We start from the raw sequence: 22200 nt of genomic DNA, 5'->3' as shown, positions 1-22200 counted from the left end.
GCTGCTGTTCCCACTTCCCTGACCTGTATGGGATTTTTACAAATTGTGCTGAAATACACGTAAGGTAAAACTTGTTATGTATTTTTCATCACCCTAAACAGAAACTCTGTATCCGTTAAGAGGCAGTTCTCCATTTCTCTAATCTTTCTGTCTGAATTTGCCTGTTGCAGGTAATGCAGGTAAGTGGAATCATAGGCTATTTGTCCTTCTATCTGTTGTGTGTATCTGTCCTTCTGTGTGTGGTAGCAACAATCAGACCTTGATTCCTTTTTCACGGCTGGATAATACTCCATTATATGGATGAGACCCCAGTTTGTCTGTTCATCTGTTGACAGGCACTGGGGACGTTTTCACCTCTTGACTCTTGCGGTTGGTGTAGCTGTGTGCACGTGGCTGTGCACGTACCTGTTCGAGTCCTTGCTTTCAGTTCCTTTGGTATCTACGTAGCAATGCTATGCTGGGTCATCTGGTGATTCTTCATTGAGCTTTTTTGAGGAAGGTCGTGAGATTTTTAAAGAGTTTATTTCAAAAGGCAGCAAGTGCCCTGCTGGCAGTCCTGGCCCGCCCTCCCACTCCCACTCGCTTTTCTTGCCTTGTATGATTCTCTTCCCACTTCCTTTGGAGATCCATGCTTTGTGTAGTGAGCTGGGGGGAAGAGTTTCTGCTGTTGTGTCCTAGAGGATCAGAGCTCGCCTCGCCCTGCTCTCTGGACACCTCCTGAGAAGCAGACTTGGGCAACTTAAGCATTAATCAGGCTTTTGCCTCCACATCTGCCTGGTGATAAGCACCAGGGAGTGCCACAGCCCTTGACACATGTACTCAGTTTGTGCACACCTCCAGAGACGTGGTTTCGAGATCCCAGGAGCCTGTCGAAGATGGGGGTCTGGCCTGGGACAGCAAGACGTCATGCATCATAATGCCACCTGGTTGCTGTTGAGCTGTAGGTCATGGGCTGCCTTTATGAAGGCCAGTGGTCCAAGGGATTGCTGCCTTTCTCCATAAATGGCACCCTGATACCGGTGGAAGGAAGTGTCAGGAGTATTTGCCGTCACACGGACACAGTATTCTTTGACTTGGCACGGAGCAAAACTTTCTATCTAGCTTCTGGATGTTTATTCTGCTTGTTATTGAACACCTAGGTATTTGGAAATGTCCAGATTTTTTTTTTTTCTTTTTTTTTTTTTGGTTTCACTGTGGAAACCAAACATCCAGGTGACAGCCTGGGTCTTTGACCTGGCTTCACCTTTCACTTAGGTGTTTTTCCCAGTTGTCTCCTGAAGGTAGCTGGGTGTTTAACATGCACCTCGGGAGATTTAGGTAGCAGAGGAATTCTGAAAAAACCCGTCTGGCCCACGTCTTCATCGTCTTTGTGACGACAGTGTGGAATGTTCGTGGAATCCACTTTTTGTGTTAGGAGGGAAAGAGTTGAGGCCATGACCTTCAGTCTGCTTTGTTTCAGTATTGCGATGTTGTTTTTTAAAAGCCTTCAGCGAACATCGTCTTGAAGCCTCACGCTCTCTAATTCCGTTCGTTGGCAGATGAAAACTAATGATGAATTTTCTACAGGGGTTTGGCCACGGGCAGGGGTGAGAAGGAAGGATGGCACGGGTGTCATTGGGTGCAGGACGTCTCTGCGCCCCCAGCTCTCGCGCTCAGGCTGCCAGCAAATTCCAGATGCGGTGGTCCTGCAGCAGGGGACGCCGGCGGAGAGGTTTTATTTGACTTTTTGGTCAAATGTGCGCGATTCCTGTTTGAATTTGAAAGGGTGAAAATAGGAAACAAGCAAACAACATGCACAATGACACCACGAAATTATGTAAAATGTACTGCTGATAATTTAGTACATTTCCTTTCCGACTTTAGCTTTCCTTCTGACTATACAGTCAGGCTTATAGATTCAGGGCTATAGGCATCTGTGGTGTGTGTGTGTGTGTGTGTGTGTGTGTGTGTGTGTGTTTATACAGTGGCATCCTGAATACACATTTTTATCCAACCTCCTTTTTTTCCATTTATCAATAACTATTTAAAAAGATTGTTTTTAACGCTTATGTGTTTTTGAGAGAGAGAGAGGAGAGAGACAGGGACAGAGCACATGTGGGGGAGGGGTAGAGAGAAATGGAGACATAGAATCCGAAGCAGACTTCAGGCTCTGAGCGGTCAGCATAGAGCCTGACTCGGGGCTTGAACTTCACAAGCCACGTGAGAACATGACCTGAGCCCAAGTCGGACGCTTAACCAACTGAGCCACCCAGGCGCCCCTCATTTATCGGTAACTATAAATAACACCTTACCAGGTCTGAACTTAAGAATACCTCCTCCTTTTTAATGACTGTGTGCTATTTTGTTGGAATGAATTAAGTCCTGTAGGATGAGCTGTGTGTTGTTAATGGCTCTCTTCCTGATGGATTCGGTTTTGGTGTCACAAGCAGTGCTCGAAGCAATCATCTTGTTCATGTGCCTTGAAGTAATCCTCCTGGTTCTCTGTGTAGCCTAGATTTCTAGAAGTGGAATTAACTGGGTTAAAAAAAAATGTGTTGCTAATTTTAACAGGCCCTGCGAAATTATTTTACAGAAAGGTTTTTTCCTACCTTATGTTCCTGTTCTCAATTGGAGTCTCTTTTTCCTTACACTCTTAAGTACTCAATGGCATGGATCTTCCTAATTTTTGTTAATCAGCCGGTGAATAACCGCGTCTCATTATTGTTTTAATTTGCATTTCCCTGATTGTTAATGAGGCTAAGCATCTTTTCATATGTTTATTGGGTATTTACATTCTCTCTTCTGCGAGTGCAAAGATGGGACTCTGACCTAACTGGCGGAGGAGTTGTAGCACTTAAAAAGATGAGGAATTAAAAAAAAACAACAACACAACAACAACAAAAAACCACACTGAAAAGGACGTCCTACATTTTTGTTGGAAGGGTAGTGTCTGTAGGTTTACACTGAATCGTGGTTTGGAAATGGAGTGTTCAGAAAAGAGACACAAGAAGTCTTTGTGCCTTTGTTTCCTCATCTTGATAGAGTTGCTGTCTGTACTCTCTCGGCTTGTCATTAAGCGACCACTAATTAATGGTAGGATATCCCCTGCAAAAGCGTCAAGCCTTCCCACCGTTGGCAGCTTCTAAGGGCGTCCCTTTGGAAAATGCCACAGCTCATAACATTTGGGATTGGTCGTATGTCCAGGAATCAAATACTAGGGTAATGGTGTAAGAAAGCAAATATTAACAGCACTGCATGGGGCGATATTGATTGAGTACCAAGGTCTCCAAAGGGGCAGAAACCCCTTGTTTGGTAACTGTGTTTCCCATTGTGAAAGCATTCGATGAATGGTAACTTATTAATAATTGTAGTGCATCTCCAGGAAGTAAATATTCAGGGAGCACACGCTCTTGAAGGAGGCTCTCCCGTGGAATGCCGTGGCCCCAACGAGAGACTGGAGCTGCCCTAGGGTTACCAACGGCAGCGGTATGCTGAGCTGCGTATGCCAAGATTTAATGTCTTGGGCAGAAGCAGATGATGCCCTCCCCGTGCAGTTCACGTTCAGCCCCATTTGGACTGCACCCCGTGCCAAATCTGGATCCAGGCGCGAGAAAGACATTGACAGTTTGGATGGGGTCCAGAGACAGGCACTAGTCGTGATTAAGGGCTTATGGGCATGACATTTGAGCGGGGGCTCAAAGAACTGAATATTTACAGCAGGGCTAAATGCTGGATTACGTGGCTTGGTGACGTTAGGGCCTCTGGCTTCATCCCTAAGTTACCCTCTGTGTGATTAGCTCTTTCAGAGTCCAGGAAAGTCCCGCTTCTGATAACCCCTGCACGCTTGGGGGGAGGGCGGGTCTCTGTATGGGCCCACCTGCCTCAAGTTGAGTCAAGGAGTTTGTTAGCACCCAGCTCCAGGGTAGCACCCGGAGGGGGCGGGGAGATTTGGGTGGAGAAGTGTCACTGCCCTGGGACATTTAGCAACCGCCTCCTCTCCTTCACAACATTCCTTCTATAGGCTGTGCACCTAAGGTGCTTACCCCTCCTTAGCAGGACCCTGGCCTCTTGTTTGGCTCTCCTACAAGTGCGTGGCCCAGCCAGGAGCAGGAAGCGGGGCTTCTCCCAAGCAGAGTACAGATTTCTCTCCGTTGTGGGGTCTGATGCCCGCAGCGTCCTCTTACCGCCAGACTTTTCACCTGTGACAGCGAGAATGACGGCCCCCCTGCCAGCTCCACGACATTAAGACCGGGACAGTGTTGATGGTGATACAGGGGGGAGCTGGTGGGCTGCCGCGGCTGGAGCAAAGGGACAGTCTGCCCAGAGCTCACTCTTCAGCGTTTGTGCTTGGTGAGGAGAGGAGTCCAGCCCTCACCCCCGTGATCCTGCATAAGACCATCCGTGATGAGCAGTGGTCTCGTTTGTGACCTCTGCATCGGTGGCTGCTCTTGTGGGGCTGGCCTGCACAGAGCTGAACATCTGACATGACACGCCTCGAGTCGTAACAGGCTCTGATAACCCCTTACCTCTGTTGGCGCCGCTTTTCAAAGCGGACAGCTGCTCTGCCCTCCCGTTTTTGTAATGGAGCATTCATGAGATGATCTTTATTCTCTAGTTCCTTGACTCACTCATGTGCTTGCAGAGGCTCGGCTGGTATTAGCAGTTTTTATGTGATTAAGGCAGAAAACACTTGCAGCGCTCAGGGAATCATGCAGAAGGTCAGTTGGAATTCCTGAAATCATAGTTAAGACCACGAGGGCCCTGGCTTTTTTTTTTTTTTTTTTTTTCTTTTCCCCTTCTCCGTTTCTCTAGAGTGCCTCGTCCAAAATGCCTTTAAAACATGATTTGGATTTGGGGGAAAACCTTAAAGCCTTAAACCTGCAAGGTGAAATCTGCATTTTGGCTCTTTGTAAGGAAAAGTCACGCTTGCTTGAAAGTTTGAGTCTATTAAAATATTTTAAAAGCCAGGTGCGAATGTTGGAGTCTAGTCTGTTCGCATGTTGACAGAACGGTGGGTGGGAATCACAATAACTTACTTTCACGCGTGCCGCTTATCTCTCTGAAAAGTCTCAAGGAGTTTGTAAGCAGACGGATATACAACTTAGGTTTCCTAAGGATTCATTGCTCCCATATTTGGCATTCTGAGTATATCTCTCGGGAACATGTAGCATCTATTTAGGCATTGCCAGAGGTGGGAGGGGCAGGCCTGTGTTCCCAGTTGAAACTTCTTGAGGCTTCCAGACAGCATCTGGGGGTGATGGGGGAAGAAATGGCAGGTTTTCAGACTGGAAGGCTCCAGGAGCAGTACAGTACCTAGCTTGTGGGCTCCTTGGGAGAATCACATTAGCTGAGGCCGAACAGAATATGCACAGTAATCCTGGCATACAGCAGGTGCTCATTGGTGCTGGCTCTAAGTGGTTCCTTGGCGCTGTGGGGCCTGAGGCTTCCTAGTGGATGAGCGACCTTTCGGCTCCCCTGCTGATACCGTTGCAGGCCAATGGTCTGGCCATTTGGCCGCTCCTGGAGGAACCCATCCTTCATCGACAGCCTCACTCCCTACACTTGCATATCTGAACATGTCAGTATCCCCCTTGCTCGACATTCACCATGACGATAATGATTGTTTTCGTTTGGCTCCATTCTGTGTGCTTAGTACGAGGGAAATTGACAATTCAGGTGATTCTTCTCTACCTTCCTTGTCTCCTCCAACTTCTTTTTAAATCAAGATGGCAGAGTACCTGGTAATTTATGCTAAGATTGTTAAATAACCACCTTTCCTTTGATCTTTTCAGGTACGGAACCAGCACTGGAGTCTTATTATGGAGAGCGTGGTCCCATCTGACAAAGGCAATTATACCTGTGTGGTGGAGAACGAGTATGGCTCTATCAATCACACGTACCACCTTGATGTCGTTGGTGAGTTTGCTTCTCCCCGAGGGACAGCTGTACGCCCGCCTGCTACAGCTTGACTCATTTAACCCCGCGAAAGTGAGTCTGGTTCCTCCCATGGTTTAAGGAGAGAAACCGTTGGTTCGTTTTCCTTCTTTCTGAATGTAAGCTGTTGTTTGAGAAGGATTCTTCCGTCATTTGACGACGTTCCTGTTTCCCGATTAGCCATGTTTTACGTATTTTGTGTGATCCTCTTGGTTCCCTAGCACCGTTTTGGGTGAAATGGACGTGGTGTGAGATGTGTTGGCACTCTGAAAGCCGGCATTACTCTTAAGAACGTTCGTGTTATTCAGGGAAAGGGTACAGATACGTGCTAGGAGAACTTGGTTTTTAAAAGGGAGGCAGCATTATCCAAAGAAGGGCAATTGGGCAATGCTGGCTAAAGAGTAAAGGAAAAGGTATTGTGATGACTGAACTTGTAGCTGGCTGGAGGAAGGATAGTGTCCAGAGGCCCTTCACTTCCATCAGAAGAAAGTCATTCAGTGCTCTACTGTGGGTTCAGCTCCCGTGGAAAGGGAACTGTGTATATGGGCTTGTAAATTCCTTTTTATCTAAGTGCTCAGATAGGTAGGCTACTTTAATTAGATGTCTTAAGATCAATAGGCTGTTGTCCTGGAATTCAAATGTCTTCCTATCTTGCCCATTATGATGGGTTTTGTTGTAACTGATAAAGGAAGGGTGTTTCTCTGTCTTGTTGGAGGACTGGAGGTACCTAGGATGTGTCTCCTTGTTGCAGGGATGGTGGGCTAAGATCTCTTCTTTGGCACGATCCATCGTTGCTCTGCCTTATCCTCCACCCTGACTCACGGCATCACCACCTGACCTGACTGGGGGTTAGCTAACCAGTTCGCCCTTCTCCACTTGCACATTGCCAGCTCCCAAGGCCTCAAGTTCAAGCTCACCTTGATTGATTTTTGCCTTAACGTGACCCTTTGTTTCTCCACAGACTCCTGCCCCGCCACCGTGTCTGTGAACGAAGGCTTTCCTCCATCATTTTCTATGCGTGTGTCGCTAGTATTATTTCATATGTGGGCATTTCTTCTCCTTCAGTAAACTATAAACTCTTTGAAGAGAGGCTCCACAGATACCAGAATTGCCCAAAGAACCATTAAGAAACCTTCCAAAAGCTTGACTAACCACATTTCATAGATTTTGGCTAATGGAAGTTTTAGGTTAACTGAAAATTAAACAGAAGCCATTTAGATTTTCTATCAAGTTAAATTAAATCCAGAAGGAACTCCCCCTAGGAAAGCATGAGATCGTCTTTATTTCCATGTGTACGTAAGGACTCAGTGAAAAAAGTTCTTGTCCTTCAGAAGCCTTACTGTGAAATTTGGTTGCTTTCACATAATGTTGCTCCTGTGGGCATTCATAAAAGACTGAGTTCCAGAACCCTCTTTTCTCACAGAGATACTCATGGAAGGTTTCTTAGTGGGAGTTACTACGTACAGATATTTTACAAATCAAACACAAAGAAGGAATGCTCAAATATGGGACGAAAATGGTGAACATTTATTTTGGCATCGATGTGCCGTAAATCTGTTGGTTAAGCACACAACGTGGAATTCACATTGGGCCTCACATCTCCTGAATTTGACACGAAAGTGTTTCTATTTAAGGAAAGAAGGTGCGGGGGCTAAAAGTTCTCAATGCCTAATTTTGAAACAAGCAGTTTATTGTGCGAATAAGACAATTGTGCTGTAGCAATCCGCGGGGCTCATGGCTGTGTAGGTCTACAGATTGTTCATTGGGATCGGTCGGGGACCATTCCAGGAATCCCCTGTCAGCTTGGCCACCCCAGCCACGGGCTCTGGCTCCTAGCAGGTTTTAGGTTGAGTTGTTATGTAAAACATTCAAAAGCCCCTCCCCCCCACCTCTCCTTTGAGCTTTCTGGCAGCTCATCTCTGTGAAGCCCTGAAATCTCTCTTACAGTTTTAGGGTTGGATTTGAACTGGGCTGCTGAATAATGGAATTGTGCTGTCTAATGTTAATCCCCTGGCAGTCAGTCTTGTTGAAAAGAGCGTATGATTCAGTGGTGTAATGTAGAGAGGAGCATAGAGCGTATGGAGTAATGAATGCAGAGAAAGGCCCGATTATGTCACAAATTTGGGAGATTGCCCAGCCAAACGTGGGCCAATAATGACACAATGCTGGTTGGGAATATCCATTAAAGCTCAACCCCTAATAATTTTCCAAGCCTTGAACCTTCTTTATAAATAGAAGCCAAAAGTCAGTGGAGTATAAGACATTTTCAGGAAAGACGGAGGTGTGAAATACTCTCATCTTTGCTCAAAACCCCAGTAATTGCTTTGAGAAGCACTCATAAAATAAGAAGTGAGTCAGCTCGAGAGTCTCATGTAGACTTACAGGGTTGGCAGGCGGTCGTTCTGAACGTCTCCGTGAGTGGCGACAAAAGGGAATTCAGGCCCGAACAACGAGTTTCTGGTGGCCCCGCGGCCCAAGTGCAGGATTCCACCCCGTGATCACCGCTTCTCGGCCACGTCCGCGTCTCCCGGAAAAACCGGAGCCTCTTTCCCAGCGAAAGTCAAGTCCTGTTCCCGTTCACATTTCTCCGAGGGTTTACTTTTGTTGCTATGCTACATAGGGTTGCGGTTCAGATATTACGAAGCATCAACATGGGTGAGATCTTTTTATTGAAATCCTTCCTTGGAACGGCATTCCCCATAAGGACTTCCACGTAAAAGCCGTGTAATTTAAGTGACATTCTTGTGTCTCGGGCACGAAGCGGCCAGCCATTGTCATGTGTGAGGGAAGGGCTCTCGTTTACGGGTGCTCTTTCGGGAGCCTTGCTTGATCCTCACTAAAATTGACACCATTATTTTTCAGCCATTTACTTGCAGGGGAAAATTAGCGTGAAGCACCGCTTCTGGGTAATTGTGCCGATAGTGAGACAGGCCCTCCTCAGAGAGCCGGCGGGTCTCGGCCATCGCTCCTCGGAGGATGCTGCAGTCCTGGATTCTGGCGGGGCCTCTGTCCCCAGGAAGCTGCGGCCTCGGACTCATCCTGAACCTTTGGTTTCAGTGGGGTTGGGTCCTTCTGGAGACTGTGCGGGGTGGGGAGGGGGGCGGGGGGGAGGGGGATCTGTTTCACGCCTCTCCCCGGCTTCTGGTGGCCTTCTGGTGGCCATCAGCAGCTCTCCGCTTGTGACTTGTCATTCCGGCGTCTGCCTCTGCCTTCCGGTGGCCTTCCTCTCTGTGGCTCACAGGTGTCACCTGTCACTGGATTTCAGGCCTTGCCCTCGGAACAGGGTAGTGTCATCTCAAGATCCCTCAGTTAATTACAAGGACCTTGTTTCCAAGTAGGGTCACAGTCACAGGCTCCAGGGGTTAGGACACGGACTCCTCTTTTTGGAGGGGTGGGGGTGGGGCATAGTTCAACCCACGACAGTGGTTATGAGGCATCAGTTGGGTTAACAGATGAAAACACCGAATTGGCATCCTGGGGCCAACAACAAATGCTGATTTTCTCCCCTCAAACCGGGACTCTTTGGAGGGTTGGAGGGCATTTTGGGGGCATCTGGTGGCTTCAGCTCAGGCCGTGATCTCACAGCTCATGAGTTCGAGCCCCGCATCCGGCTCTCTGCTGTCAGGGCAGAGCCTGCTTGGGAGTCTCTGTTCCCCCTCTCTCTGCACTTCCCTCTCTGTCTTTCAAAGTTAACTTTTAAAAAAGGGCATTTTTAATAGGTTTAACTTACCTTCTGGTAAATAAACCGAATGCCGTGCTGGGACCAACAGGTGGGGCCCCTGCTGGGTTACGCCTTTGGTTAACGTGGTCATCAGGGCTGTCCCAGGACTGATCAGGATGCAGAGGAAGATCGTGGTGTTTGAGAGCCCGGGTTCTTCAAGCTGGCCTCCGCCTTCACCTGTCAGCCCTCTTACAGTTGAGGAACATCAAGTTGGGGAGTGGGGGGCGGTGAGGCATTTATTTGCCGAGAACTGAACCCTAGATCTGGGGTCTCCATCCGGTGTCCTAAAGCCTAGGTTAATGCTCCAAGCACCACACATAGAGGTCTCTGTTTTTGGTGTCCTGTGGTGTGGACCAGCAGGGACCACTGCAAGACTCTGAAAAGGTACTGCTGTTATCCCCACCCCACGTTCAGCTCTGTTGCAAAATAACAGAGAGAGAGAGAGAGAGAGATGAAGGTATTGAATGGACGAGTTGCTCGTCCTTCCTCAGACACCCTTTGGCTTTGAGTTACGAACTTTTCCTCCCTTTGGGTGTCCCAATTCTGCAATCCCAGAGACTGTAAGTTTTGAGCTTTTCACCTGGTATTGGGCATTTGGGGGGCAGAGGTTGGAAACAGTGAGTGCCTCTGGATTTGCTGATTACCCTCTATCTGACTTTCCAGAGATTTCTCCTCCCCTAGGACAAGAGCACTATAACCGCTAGATAGTGTCTCAGTAGACAGTTGGGAGCCAGTCAGCGGCCAAGCATCCCTCTGGCTGGGTGGAGGGTCACTGAGGCCACCTCACCAGCCCTGACTTGCTCAGCAGGAGACCAGAAGGCTGCTGTCGACTAGTCCGTGACATAAATCTGCTGTAACTGGGCTCTGGGCGTGATGGGACGGGGCCTGAAAGCCGAAGGAATCTGTCCCAGTGCTAACCTCCCCCCTCCGGTGTGTACTCGGGAGGAATGAAGAGTCTGTTATTCCAGGCACTGACTGATAAGCCTGGCTCTGAGGCTGACACCTGGCACTCTGAGCCTTTGGCGGCCCATCCCCAGTGGGAGAAGGAGAAATTGCGTAAATTGTTTACTGCTTGGGGCAGCCTCTGTCCTGGGAAGACAAAGCCTCCAGTGTGATCCCTGAGCAGAAGAAGGGCGACCGAGGCAGGTTCGAGTCCCTCAGGGGACCCTTACACTTGTCCGGGATGAACTTTGGAATCTTTCTCGGGTTGGGAACAAAGTAGCGTTTACGTAAATGAAATCGTGGCCTCGTTGATTAACTGGTTGGTGTTATTACCGAAACTCAAAATTAGGATCGTTCCTGCTCACTTGCTCCTGACAGAAGACCACACTCTGTCCGTGTTTTCTGCCACACCGTGGCTCCTAGACGAAAGCTTTTGTTTCTCTGTTTGATGAGGGGTGACCCTAGGTGGCATTAACCACACAAAACAGCGCACCCAGAGATTTTAGCGCCTTGAACGCCGGGCTGTCACTTTCTGAGTTGCCACGTGTGTGCATTTCCCTGGCGTCCACCAGCCTCAGTCCCACAGAGCCCCTGGGCGTTCTGAACTTGAAGCGTCTTGACCTAGACGCTTCCTGGCCAGGCCTCATTTGATTTTCCGTGTTCATCTTGCCGCCGACCGATTCTTTCCTTTTCTTGCTCTGGGTTTAAGACGCGGTGTCTACCCTGACTTTGGTCCTGCGTGCCAGCTCTCGGGTTGTGAAATCTCGCCAGAGGGGGATAGAAAGCCCCCTGTTGACAGGGGGCTGGGGTGCCATGCTAGGTAATACGTCACAGCGAGCGCCGTGCTTATAAGGAGGCTTGTTTTGTTAATGTAGAGTCATGGAGCCCAGCAGGGTCGAATAGGAAGCACAGTCCTTTGGCCGCATTTCCTTCTCTTCTTCCTGCCCGTTGCCACTCACAGCCCCCATGACGCTCCAGCCCTTGCTGGACGCACCTCGGCGGGGAATGACACGGTGGAGACGTTGCCATTCGTTTCCAGCTTCGGTAGCTCTATGGCGTCAGAAGTCCAGGAGCCTCTGAGCCTCAGTTCCATTGTCTGTAAGGTGAGGGTGGAAGCCTAGCCCCCCTGGAGGGGGTTGAGGTAGTAGGGGGCAGTGCTTTATTTATTTATTTATTTTATTTTTTTATGTTTATTTACTTTGGGGGTGGGGAGAGCACAGCGCGCGTGGGGAGGGGCAGAGAGAAAGGAGAGAGAATCCCAGGCAGGCTCCCCACTGTCAGCGCAGAGTTGAGTGGGGCTCGACTCCAGAAACTGTGAGATCATGACCTGAGCTGAGCTCAAGAGTCAGAAGCTTCACCGACCGAACCACCCAGGCGCCCCGGGGGCAGTGCTTTTAAATAATAGGACCGTAGGATTTGACTCTTAGTCACTATCATGAGGTGGTCCACACCTCCTCTTGGATCTCTGGGCCGAGACAGGTGTATTCCGTGCAGCCTTGGTTGAAGGAGTGGTCCCTCCTCCCCTCTCCTTTCCTCCAGGGCGGAGATTTCAAAACTTCTTTTGAGCTACTGTTCAATGAGCTTTTGGTTACTACGGAGCAGATGTTTATACCTGCTTCACAACCGGGATTGCAGGGGGCAAAAGCTGGTCAGCGGGCAGCTGCCTCACTCCCAACGTACCGGCCAGCAAATAAGTGCGTTCCTGCCACACCACTACCGGGAAGAAGTTGCTCGTCCTAGGCACCGTGGGCGGTGATGTCAGTGTTTTCGCCATGCTCTTCGCAAGCCATCAGTTGCCCTCTGCCCCATAGTTGAGGAAGGAAGCCTTGTGGATTGCTTTCGGTTCTGGCAGGGGTCCCGGCAGAGGTGGCTGGGGGAGAAGGTTAATATTTGATCTCCTGCCTCCTCTTTGGCGTTGGGTCTATGGTGTGGGCAAAGAGGATGTGAAAGCGTTACAGACAAGTTACCGTCTTACAGAGTTTTTTTGTAAGAAGAGGGATCTCTCGGGGCGCCTGGGTGGCACAGTCGGTTGGGCGTCCGACTTCAGCCAGGTCACGATCTCGCGGTCCGTGAGTTCGAGCCCCGCGTCGGGCTCTGGGCTGATGGCTCAGAGCCTGGAGCCTGTTTCCGATTCTGTGTCTCCCTCTCTCTCTGCCCCTCCCCCATTCATGCTCTGTCTCTCTCTGTCCCAAAAATAAAAAAAATAAAAAAATAAAAAAAAAGAAGAGGGATCTCTCGACGGTACCCGGAGGGAAGTGTAGGGCAGGGCAGGGCGTGGGGAGAAAGCTGCTGCTGTCCCAGCGTCAGCGAGGAGTCCCGGCCCGAAGACGTAAGTCCACGGATGCCAGTCACGGTGCCCAGTATGAGCTCGAACTGTGCCGAATTAGAATAATGGGAAAAACGGCTTCTCGAGTTACTTAACATTTGGAGTTTGTGGTTCTTGACACGGCAGGTTCTTTTCTTTTTTAATTTTAATTTTGAAAATTTACTTTGAGAGAGAAAGAGAGGGAGGGGCAGAGAGAGAGAATCCCAAGCAGGCTCCGTGCTGTCAGCGCAGATCCGGACGCAGGGCTCGATCTCCCGAACCGCCAGATCGTGACCTGAGCCGAAATCGAGAGTTGAACACTTGACCGACGGAGCCACCCAGGCGCCCCAACGCAGCAAATTGTGAAGCAAGACCTCTTCAGGGTTTCTCTCCAAACTCCGTACGGCCTCCATTTCTAGTCACCTTTTTAAACCAGGAGACCCCCGTTGGGAAGTATTACAGTCAACTCTCATTAAGATGTAAATCTGGCAATGCCATCAGATTTCTTCCTGTTTTAAATGCCGCCTCCACCAGAGTGCCTCTCTGGACTCCTCCTCCTTGAGAAGAGCCCACTGCTGTGTGTGCTGAGTTTGTGTTTGGTGTGTTTTCACAGTCAGGGGCGGGCAGGGCAGAAACGACCCCGTGTTGTAAGAAGAAGGGGCTCCCAACCTAGAGGGCAGGCTCCATGGGGACAGGCGGCTTCCAGAGCTCCTGTCGCATCTTTCCACCATTAGTGACATCAAACGCAGGTGGGAGGTGGGGAAGAGATGGCTGGGTGGGGGGGTATTGGTGTTGTGAGGGGGAAGATTTCCTGCTTCTCCTTCTGAGAAGAGAGAGGTTGAGGAGGCGAGAACCTCATTGGTTTGAGCAGAGCCCTCTAGATTGGTTAATCCTGTCTGGGAAAGCAGCCTGTGGCTGGCCTTCGGGGTGACAGTCAGTTGACGGTCACAGCACAGAAGACCCCAGAGTGCCACAGTGAGATGGTAGGTATCGATGGAGATTCCTGGATCTTGAGAGAACCACTTTTTCTTTCTTTCTCGCAGAGCCTCCTCCTTCTAGGGTTCTCTCACACATATTTCTATCCCAAAGAAGTATGCAAATCGATGGGCCACATTGTGCCCTGGACATATTTCCCCTCAAAAAGAAAAAGTGGTGTTTCGCTAGACAGGCATCGGATGTTATTCTGGAAGGATCGTTAGGCAGTTGTGCTTTCTTTGAAAAAGGAAGTCCTTCCTCATTTTATTGGGTTCAGTCTACACTCTGGACCGGGGCAGAAAAGTCAAGGATTTAGTCCTTTACATTTTACCTTCTGGCCAACAGAATGTATGACACTATCCCCGAACGTTTGGTAGGGAGGGTTGCAGGCTGCCTTGCGGCATCTCATCTGGCTCAGAAAGTGAGAAGTGGAGCCTTCCATGAGCTCGGTGACCATTTGGAAGCTTCTCTTTTGGTGATGCTTCCGGCAAGGAGTATCCAGAATCCCTTCTATTTTCAGTGTCTGAGTTTGCCTCTAGGAAGACCAGTGAGGTTTTATCATTTCGTGTACTTTGTACCAAAGGGAGGCATTTCTTGTTTGCTCAGATGGGCTGAAAGCTTTTACTTCTGTTTGAACCACCCCAGGAGCAAAATAAAACAGCTAAGAGGTAAGCGTGGTAGAGTTTTCTTGACTTCCTCTAGAATTAAGGCCTTTTGAATGAGGAAAGTTGATGAAGCCTGCGAACGTTATTTTTGTAGACATCTTCTCGTGTCTGTACATATCGATGATTTCATTATTATTAGTGACCCGTATGCTCTTCTGTCTTGGATAGAGTCTAATTTACTTAATCATTTTCCCCCGGGTGGAGACTTAGGCTGTTTTCCCATTACAGAAGAGGCCACCCTGACAAGCTTTGCACACATCCATTTGTTGGCCACCCGGGTGACCATTTTTCTGGGACCGATTTCCAGAGGTAGACTAACCGGGCCCTCTTTGGTGTCGACAAAAATATCTTCGACATAAAAAGCTTCACTGTGAGCGCTGCTGTATTTGGGGGACTCCCCAGTGATTTGATTTTCAACGTTTATTTATTTTTTGGGGACAGAGAGAGACAGAGCATGAACGGGGGAGGGGCAGAGAGAGAGGGAGACACAGAATGGGAAACAGGCTCCAGGCTCTGAGCCATCAGCCCAGAGCCCGACGCGGGGCTCGAACTCACGGACCGCGAGATCGTGACCTGGCTGAAGCCGGACGCTTAACCGACTGCGCCACCCAGGCGCCCCCCAGTGATTTGATTTTAAGCTTCTTTGCAAACCGTTTGAGAGAAGATACTCTGATTTTGGGAGTTCAGCAAAAGGTATGTTTAATTCCGGGACTTTGAAAAAACATGTCCGTCATACTCTTCCCAGGGAGGAAACCCAGCTATGCAGACTCCGGCTGATAATCTTGGCATTCCTGAAAGATGTCGCAGCCCCCTGCCCCCCGTGGCTCGTGGCGTGGTGCTGAGGCTCTGTGATGTGGCTCCCAGCGTGACCGCGCTCAGCTGTGTTTACCCCAGCGCCACTGGAGCGAGCCTGGGGAGACTGACGTCTGAGTTTTGCATCAGCGTGAAAACCAAGCTCAAGATGGGGAGGGACCTTGTGCGGAGTCCTTTGTGTCAGGGCAGAGAAAAGCTGTCAGTAAACGGGACAAGATAAATACACTTAACTAATTGAGGAGGTAGGTTTTCCGTGACCCTAGAAATCGATCTTGTTCACTCTGTGATCACGTCACCTTTGCCGCTTCTCTCTTTTTAAAAAAAAAAATTGTGGCAAGGTGTGCATAACAACGAAATGGACCATTTTAGCCACTTTTGAAGGTACAGCCGAGTGGCATTAAATACAGTCACGTGGTTACACAACCATCGCCACCGTCTAATCCCCAGAATTTTTCATCATCCCAGAGCCACGTCTGCTTTTAACTAAAGAAAAGGCATTTTTGAATTTTTTTTAGTTTATGTATTTTGAGGGAGAGAGAGCAGAGGAGGGGCAGAGAGAGAGGGAGAGAGAGAGAATCCCTAGCAGGCGGTGCAGAGCCTGATGCGGGACTCAAACTCACGAACCGCGACGTAAGGACCGGAGTCGAAATCGAGAGTCGGACGCTTAACCGACTGAGCCGCCCAGGAAGGCCGCTTTTGAATCTAACTTTGACATAACTTTATGGTCACCTGAGCGTCTACCGTTCCGGTTTCACTCTGGAAGGCACAGAGCTCAGGGTAACATTTGGCGTGTAAATGACACACAGCCCTCCTCCTGTAATTCGCCCAAGAAGACCTAAATTGACACCCAGCTGGTAGAAGCCACTCAGCCCCCAGCCACATAATACCGTCTGTGACATTAATTAGGGAAGGCGCTTTGCCTCCACCTGCTTTGGTCTTCCCAGGCCGCCCAGCCTCGGCCAGAACTTCACTCCGCTGTCCACCTCATCGAGCAAGCACAAAGGAATTAGTGGTGTTTTGCTTCTAGCATTTCACGTGGTGCGGCCCCCAGAAGTCACCGAGGGACTTCGGCGCTGGAGGGGAGACACTCGGGCTTTCCCCGGACGAGCTTGGTGTGCAGACTTTGGTGTCTCTGTAGGAGAAAGGCGTATGTTTTGGAGGAAGCTAGATCCCCACCCAGCCCAGTTCTGCGAGACTTCCAGAATCAGGCAAGAGGCAAATGAGGCTAAGCTAAGCTGAGGACAGAGAAAGAGCAACAAACTGGTGACCTCCGACAAACGTGCATTTTTTTTTTTTTCTTTTTTAAAAAGTTATTCTGGGTGCTCCGTCTCCCAGGCCACTCCTGTGTTCTGGAAGGTGACGGAAGAGCTACAGGTACTTGGACTGTTTCTAAAAGTGTGCTCCTCCCTTCCTGTTGCCTTCCCTCCAAACCTGGCCTTTTCCTCCTGATCAGTTTTAGTTCTGACCTCCCTTTGTGCTGATTTCGAGAGGCTGGAGAAAAGTTCGGGGACACAAAACTCGGAACCCTACTAGATCGGTCCCGTCTGGGATGAGTGCATCAGGTAGAATCTTGACAAGGCAACGCGCTCCTTCTGCTAATTGTAATTAGCACGAGGTCTTTGGCAGGCTAATGGGTGCCTCAGACTTCAGAGGGCTTTGATCACCTCATGCCAACTGGTTTAGTGTGTTTTTATGCAACAAAAGCGACCACTGCCTACTCTTCAGAGAATAAGCGAGGCTGGGCTTTAGGAAAAGCATTCTCTGGTGTTTTCACTTGTCCTCCCAAGTTGTAGAACGTTCTTTCCCCATCCAGACCCCTTGGAGTGGCTCAGAAACTGCCATTTTAGACGAAGGGTAGCTACGTTTTGATTTCAATTTTAAGACGGAGCAGGCAAGGTTCTCCACGCTCCGTGAGTGAGTGGGTGCCCCAGAGCAGGAGACGTGCTATTTCCAGATCAATACGGGGCACTCCGTGTGATTTGAGCCTCTTGGCATTTTGCTGCTGAGAGAGCAGCTTCGAAACGGTTCTTTGTGGCAAGCGCGGCTACACTTTTGGGGAGAAATGCTCAGGAGACCAATGTGTGCTGGGAAACCAGCAGCTCTGGGCTTGATTAATTTATAGGTGTAATTTAAGAACCCGGTCTCCTTCTGATCCCCGGGATGCGTATTTACTGAGCCTGTAGACATGCTCGCTGGACGTTTTTTATGGCCTTTGCTATGTCAGAGCAAAAGTTGTAGATCTCTTACGAGCCAACATATTATTATGTCCAGAGGAGGGACTGGCATGTTATAAAGTTTCAGTGGTCAATTAACAAAGATTTATTCTTTGTCACTCAGGTATTTTTCTCTCTTTCGCCGTAATTACCTCGTGGAGCGAAGCAGGCTGTTTTTCCGCCCGCTCTTTCTGGTTGTGGCTCCGAGCTTTGGAGCAGGACTTGAGAAGGTCAGTCTCGAAGTGGAGACTCCTAGCCGCTGGGCCTTCTGCTTTGGGGAAGTGGACTCACTCGGAGCTCTTGACACGGGGGGGTGAGCGAAAACGCGGAGGAGAGAATGTGTTTTTTAAAGCGCATCAGCCTGTGTTTACTATGCACTGATTTGATGGGACCTCGTTCCAATAGTGCAGCCAGCTGCCTTCTCGGCACCCTGTGGGGTGCTTTCCATCCCGTCTCAAGTCGGAATTCACGCAGGGGCCTTAGAGTTGCTCTTTTGAAGGTTCTCGACCCCGTTCCAGGTCCGGGCACTGTCTTTGTGCAACCTGCTCAACTCAGAATGGGTATTTTTTTAAAAACCTCCATAAGGGCACAGGGGTGAGCTGCTCATCAGCTTCTCTGTTTTCCATATATTTATTTCACTGCCCCTGCAAAGAGAGAAAAAAAAAAGAATCTGTTTTATATAAGATCAGAGAGTTAAACATGCTGTAAGAGAACCTTGCCCAAAACTGTAAATCCTTCCTGGTGGAGAAGCTGTGATTTTTGTTATCATGTAGAAGAACAAGAGATGGGCCAGGGGTGCCTGGGTGGCTCAGGGGGTTGAGGTCCGACTTCAGCTCAGGTCGTGATCTCACGGTTCGTGGGTTCGAGCCCCGTGTCGGGCTCTGTGCTGACAGCTCGGAGCCTGGAGCCCACTTCGGATTCTGTGTCTCTCCCTCTCTCTTTTCCCCTCCCCTGCTCGTGCCCCGTCTGTCTTTCTCAAAAATAAGTAAACATTAAAAAATATAATAAAACAGATGGGCCAGCTCTGAGTTTTATTCTCTAATCCAGAGATAATTCATTGACTTATTATTATTTTTTTTTTTTTTTACATCGGCTTGTTGTGCAAAGCGCTGGGAACCTGAGGAGTTTGCTCTGCCCAGGGCCTGGTGAGGTTGGGGGAGAGCACACTGGCTGTGGAGGGTCCTTATGCCACCATCACTGTCCTGTTCCTGTGGTATTTCCCAGGTGCCCACTGGGGCCTGGCCACGGAGGTCTCACCTCTGCGGGAGCCACTGCCTGTGTCCCGCTCTCACCCCAGGGTGAGAACTCCTGTTCTAATTTCTGTCCTCCCCCCTACTGCTGACCACTGCTCGGACGGGTCTGACAGACACCAGGGAAGAGTGATGGCTGCAGGATCTGAGATGAGCCGTACCATGCTTTGTAGATGCTGGCATCCCGGGACCTTTTCCAAGATGTTTGGGGCCTGCTCTCTGACTTGTTTAAGGGCAGAGAATAAGGTTGCAAAGGAAATCAAAGCCTGATGTGGAGAAACGAAACATGAGGCCTACTGACTTTTTAAAAACATTTTAAATAACATTCTCTAAGGTTTCATTTTATACCGAAGGCAGCTGTAATAAGTTTTGGAAGACGGTGTAAGGTTTCGATTACAGAGCGATCCCGCTTGCCGGTTTTTGTACGCAAAGTGAGAAAGGGCGGAGGGAGCCAGGGAGGTGCGGGGGGGGGGGGGGGGGGTGGTGGTTAAGGGGTTATTTTGTATAAGGTGAGAAAATTCGAGAGGATAAATTCGAGACTGCAAGCCGGCAACTTTGGCGTGTTGTAATTTGCAAATGCAATAACATTAAGCCATTGCAGAGGCTTTTTTTTTTTTTTTTTTTTGGTGAAAATAGTCAAGATAGCAATGGAATAACTTAATAACTGGAACGCAGCGGCACGTCGACCGCAAGTAAAACAAGGCTGCAGGTCTGTAGCGGGCCCTGCCAGTGTTGCCCCAGTGACTACATTCCCTGCTGAAGGCTGGCGCAAGCCAGAGATGCCGGGCGGTCTGAAAGCAACCATTGTTCACAGGACATCATTATTTGGTATTACGTGCACAATGTTTGCTTGTGAAACGATTTATTAGAAACAAGTATGTTTAAGACGGAGAACTCGGTTTGAAATTCAGCTGATCTGGCTCATGACATTTAAGATTTTACAGTACCTTTGTTTCCGAGAATAAATATTTCGGTCCACTGTAAATATTTATCTTGAAAACACACAAGCACATGTACACAAAACTGGAACGCCGAGCCAGAGCATGAATTGATACCTAAAAGTCACTTCTCTCTGGCAACGAGGAAACCTCCTCAACATTCGGTATGTAGAAAAGGAGCGTATTTCGTGAGCTTGGCTGGCAGCATCCGGCCCGGAGGACAGATCCCCTCCCGCCGCGTCTCTTGGGAGGAGGCCTGGCGAGGACAGTGCATGTGTGGACTTCACTCTGTTCTTCTCACGTGGATGGGGCTAGCCGGGATTTAAACCAGACCTGTCCCTGCCAGCTGCAAGCCGGGTCCCCGTGGCATCCAGCTGGCCGCCAGACCTGACCGGGAGGCTTGCTGTGGCCCATTCCTGGGATGATATATCAGCCGAAGAGGGAGGGTTTCTGGTGATTGAAGGGATCCCAGCTTTGAGGTTTTCTGCCCACAAAACCAGGACTTCTGGGTTCTTTGCGTAGCCTACAGGGTAATGTCAGGCAAATGAATGGCTTCTTTGGAGGCTCTGCAATCCTTATCTTTTTAATGTGAAAACGTAGGTGTCTGTGAAGTGATGGGAGACTCTGGAATGAAATGTGCTAAGAGTAGCCCACTAGCGTTTTTTCTTTCTCTATTCTTTTTTTTTTTTTTTTTTTCCTTACGTTTTTAAAGACCAACAGGCTTGTGCAGTAAAATCAATTTGCACATGGTCTGGCTCGTGTCCAACAAATTCCACTAAATGATATTTTCATCTGAAAGGCCCAAATATAGAAGCACTTAGATATCTATCATTCTAACTTGCTATTCCCAGCCCAGTGCACAGGAATACCCAGGGGCAGGGTGGAGGCATCCTTGGTGTGGCGGGTCGGCTGGGATCTCCTTATTTCCCTTGGCCATTTTCTAAGCTGGGGTTCAACGCGGTGGTATCTGCGGTGTGGACAGAGATAAGGAGGCTGACTCACACGTGCATGTACACGGGGACGGGGTAATAACGTTTGTGGGTCGGCGGATGGGGGATTGGGTACGTGTGGCTCTCGCCCAAACTGCCACGTAGGAGGATTCCAGCCGCTTTGTGATCCTAGGGCCTTTGTGGGCAGGATCACACAGCAGGCTGGTCTGTTACTACCAGATTCTTGGGGACTCTTGTGTACAACGTCTCACGAACCTTGACACGGTTGCCTCTGTGGGACTTCCGCACAGACCACCTCTAAGCCGGAGAGGAACTTTGCCAGGTGTAAGACGAGGGGTGTCTTTTGTTGAGAACTCTTTTCCTAGAGAGAGAGGCAAGGCGTGTGAGGGTGGCAAGCATACCCTCGATGGGGCTTTCTCGAACGTGGCCTAGCACATCACCAGGATTGGGGAACTGATGTCTGTCTGTTTCTTTGGGTGCCGCGTCTGAATAAAGGATGTCTACTTATGGGGTGTCTGGGCGGCTCAGTCGGTTACGCGTCCGACTTCGGCTCACGTCGTGATCTCGCGTTCCGTCCGTGAGTTTCGAGCCCCGCGCCGGGCTCTGTGCTGACAGCTCGGAGCCTGGAGCCCGCTTCGGATTCTGTCTCTCTCTCTCTCTCTCTCTCTCTCTCTGCCCCTCCCCCACGTATGGGTGAATAAAGAATAAAATGGAGTAAATCCGTTGAAAAGAGATGAATCTGGTTGTTCATTCAGGAGTTCATGACTTGGAGCTTGAGCGTTCAGTTTTTCTTTTCAAAACAAGAAGTGAAGTCTTCTCAGAGCATCTTAGAGACGTTTCCGGAGCTACCGTGTCTGGGAGCCATTTGGGTGTTCAGGGCGCCTCTGTCTTGTCCCTTGCCTGCGACGTGAAGCTTATGGTCAGCGTGAGTCTCCGATATGATCCCAAGTGGGACCCGCGAAGGGGCCCCCGTTCCCCTGCCGTTGTCTTTCGATTGTCAGAACCTTCTCCCTTGTTGGGTAGGTGGCCACGGACAACCAATAAGTTGAGATACAAGCAGTTCTTCTCTCTGTTTTCTAAATAAGTATTCTTTTTACAAGGGTCGTGCTCCAGCAGGCTCCTTTGAAGTCGTTTTTGTTATGCATTGGGCCGCGGTGTTATTTCAAAGGAGTCAGCCAGCAGACTTGAGGCCTTTTTGGCTTGCGTTCACGAACAGCCTTCTGGACAACACAACTCATTTATCCGTCTTCCCCCACCTCCCCCTGCCCCGTCCCCGCTCCCCCTTCCCTCCCTCTCTCCCTCAGAGCGATCACCACACCGGCCCATCCTCCAGGCTGGACTGCCTGCCAATGCCTCCACCGTGGTCGGAGGCGACGTGGAGTTTGTCTGCAAAGTGTACAGCGATGCCCAGCCCCACATTCAGTGGATCAAACACGTGGAAAAGAACGGCAGCAAATACGGACCCGACGGGCTACCCTACCTCAAGGTTCTGAAGGTGAGGACTTTCTGAATCTG

General features: G+C 49.5%; 1 protein-coding gene across 10 annotated transcripts in view; it reads left to right on the top strand.

Annotated features, from left to right (window-relative positions):
* The window catches only part of FGFR2 (fibroblast growth factor receptor 2), a 110428-nt gene that overhangs the window by 47222 nt on the left and 41006 nt on the right, over positions 1-22200 (top strand). For all 10 annotated transcript variants that reach the window (XM_045439717.1, XM_045439716.1, XM_045439714.1 and 7 more), the window contains 2 exons: positions 5772-5895; positions 21990-22180. In XM_045439717.1, coding sequence (XP_045295673.1) covers positions 5772-5895; positions 21990-22180 — 315 coding nt within the window. The remainder of the gene's footprint in view (positions 1-5771; positions 5896-21989; positions 22181-22200) is intronic.

This window comes from Leopardus geoffroyi, chromosome D2 (assembly GCF_018350155.1).
Source record: "Leopardus geoffroyi isolate Oge1 chromosome D2, O.geoffroyi_Oge1_pat1.0, whole genome shotgun sequence".
Lineage (NCBI taxonomy): Eukaryota > Metazoa > Chordata > Mammalia > Carnivora > Felidae > Leopardus > Leopardus geoffroyi.
Note: the sequence above shows the minus strand (reverse complement) of the source record. Positions and strands in the feature narration are given on the sequence as shown.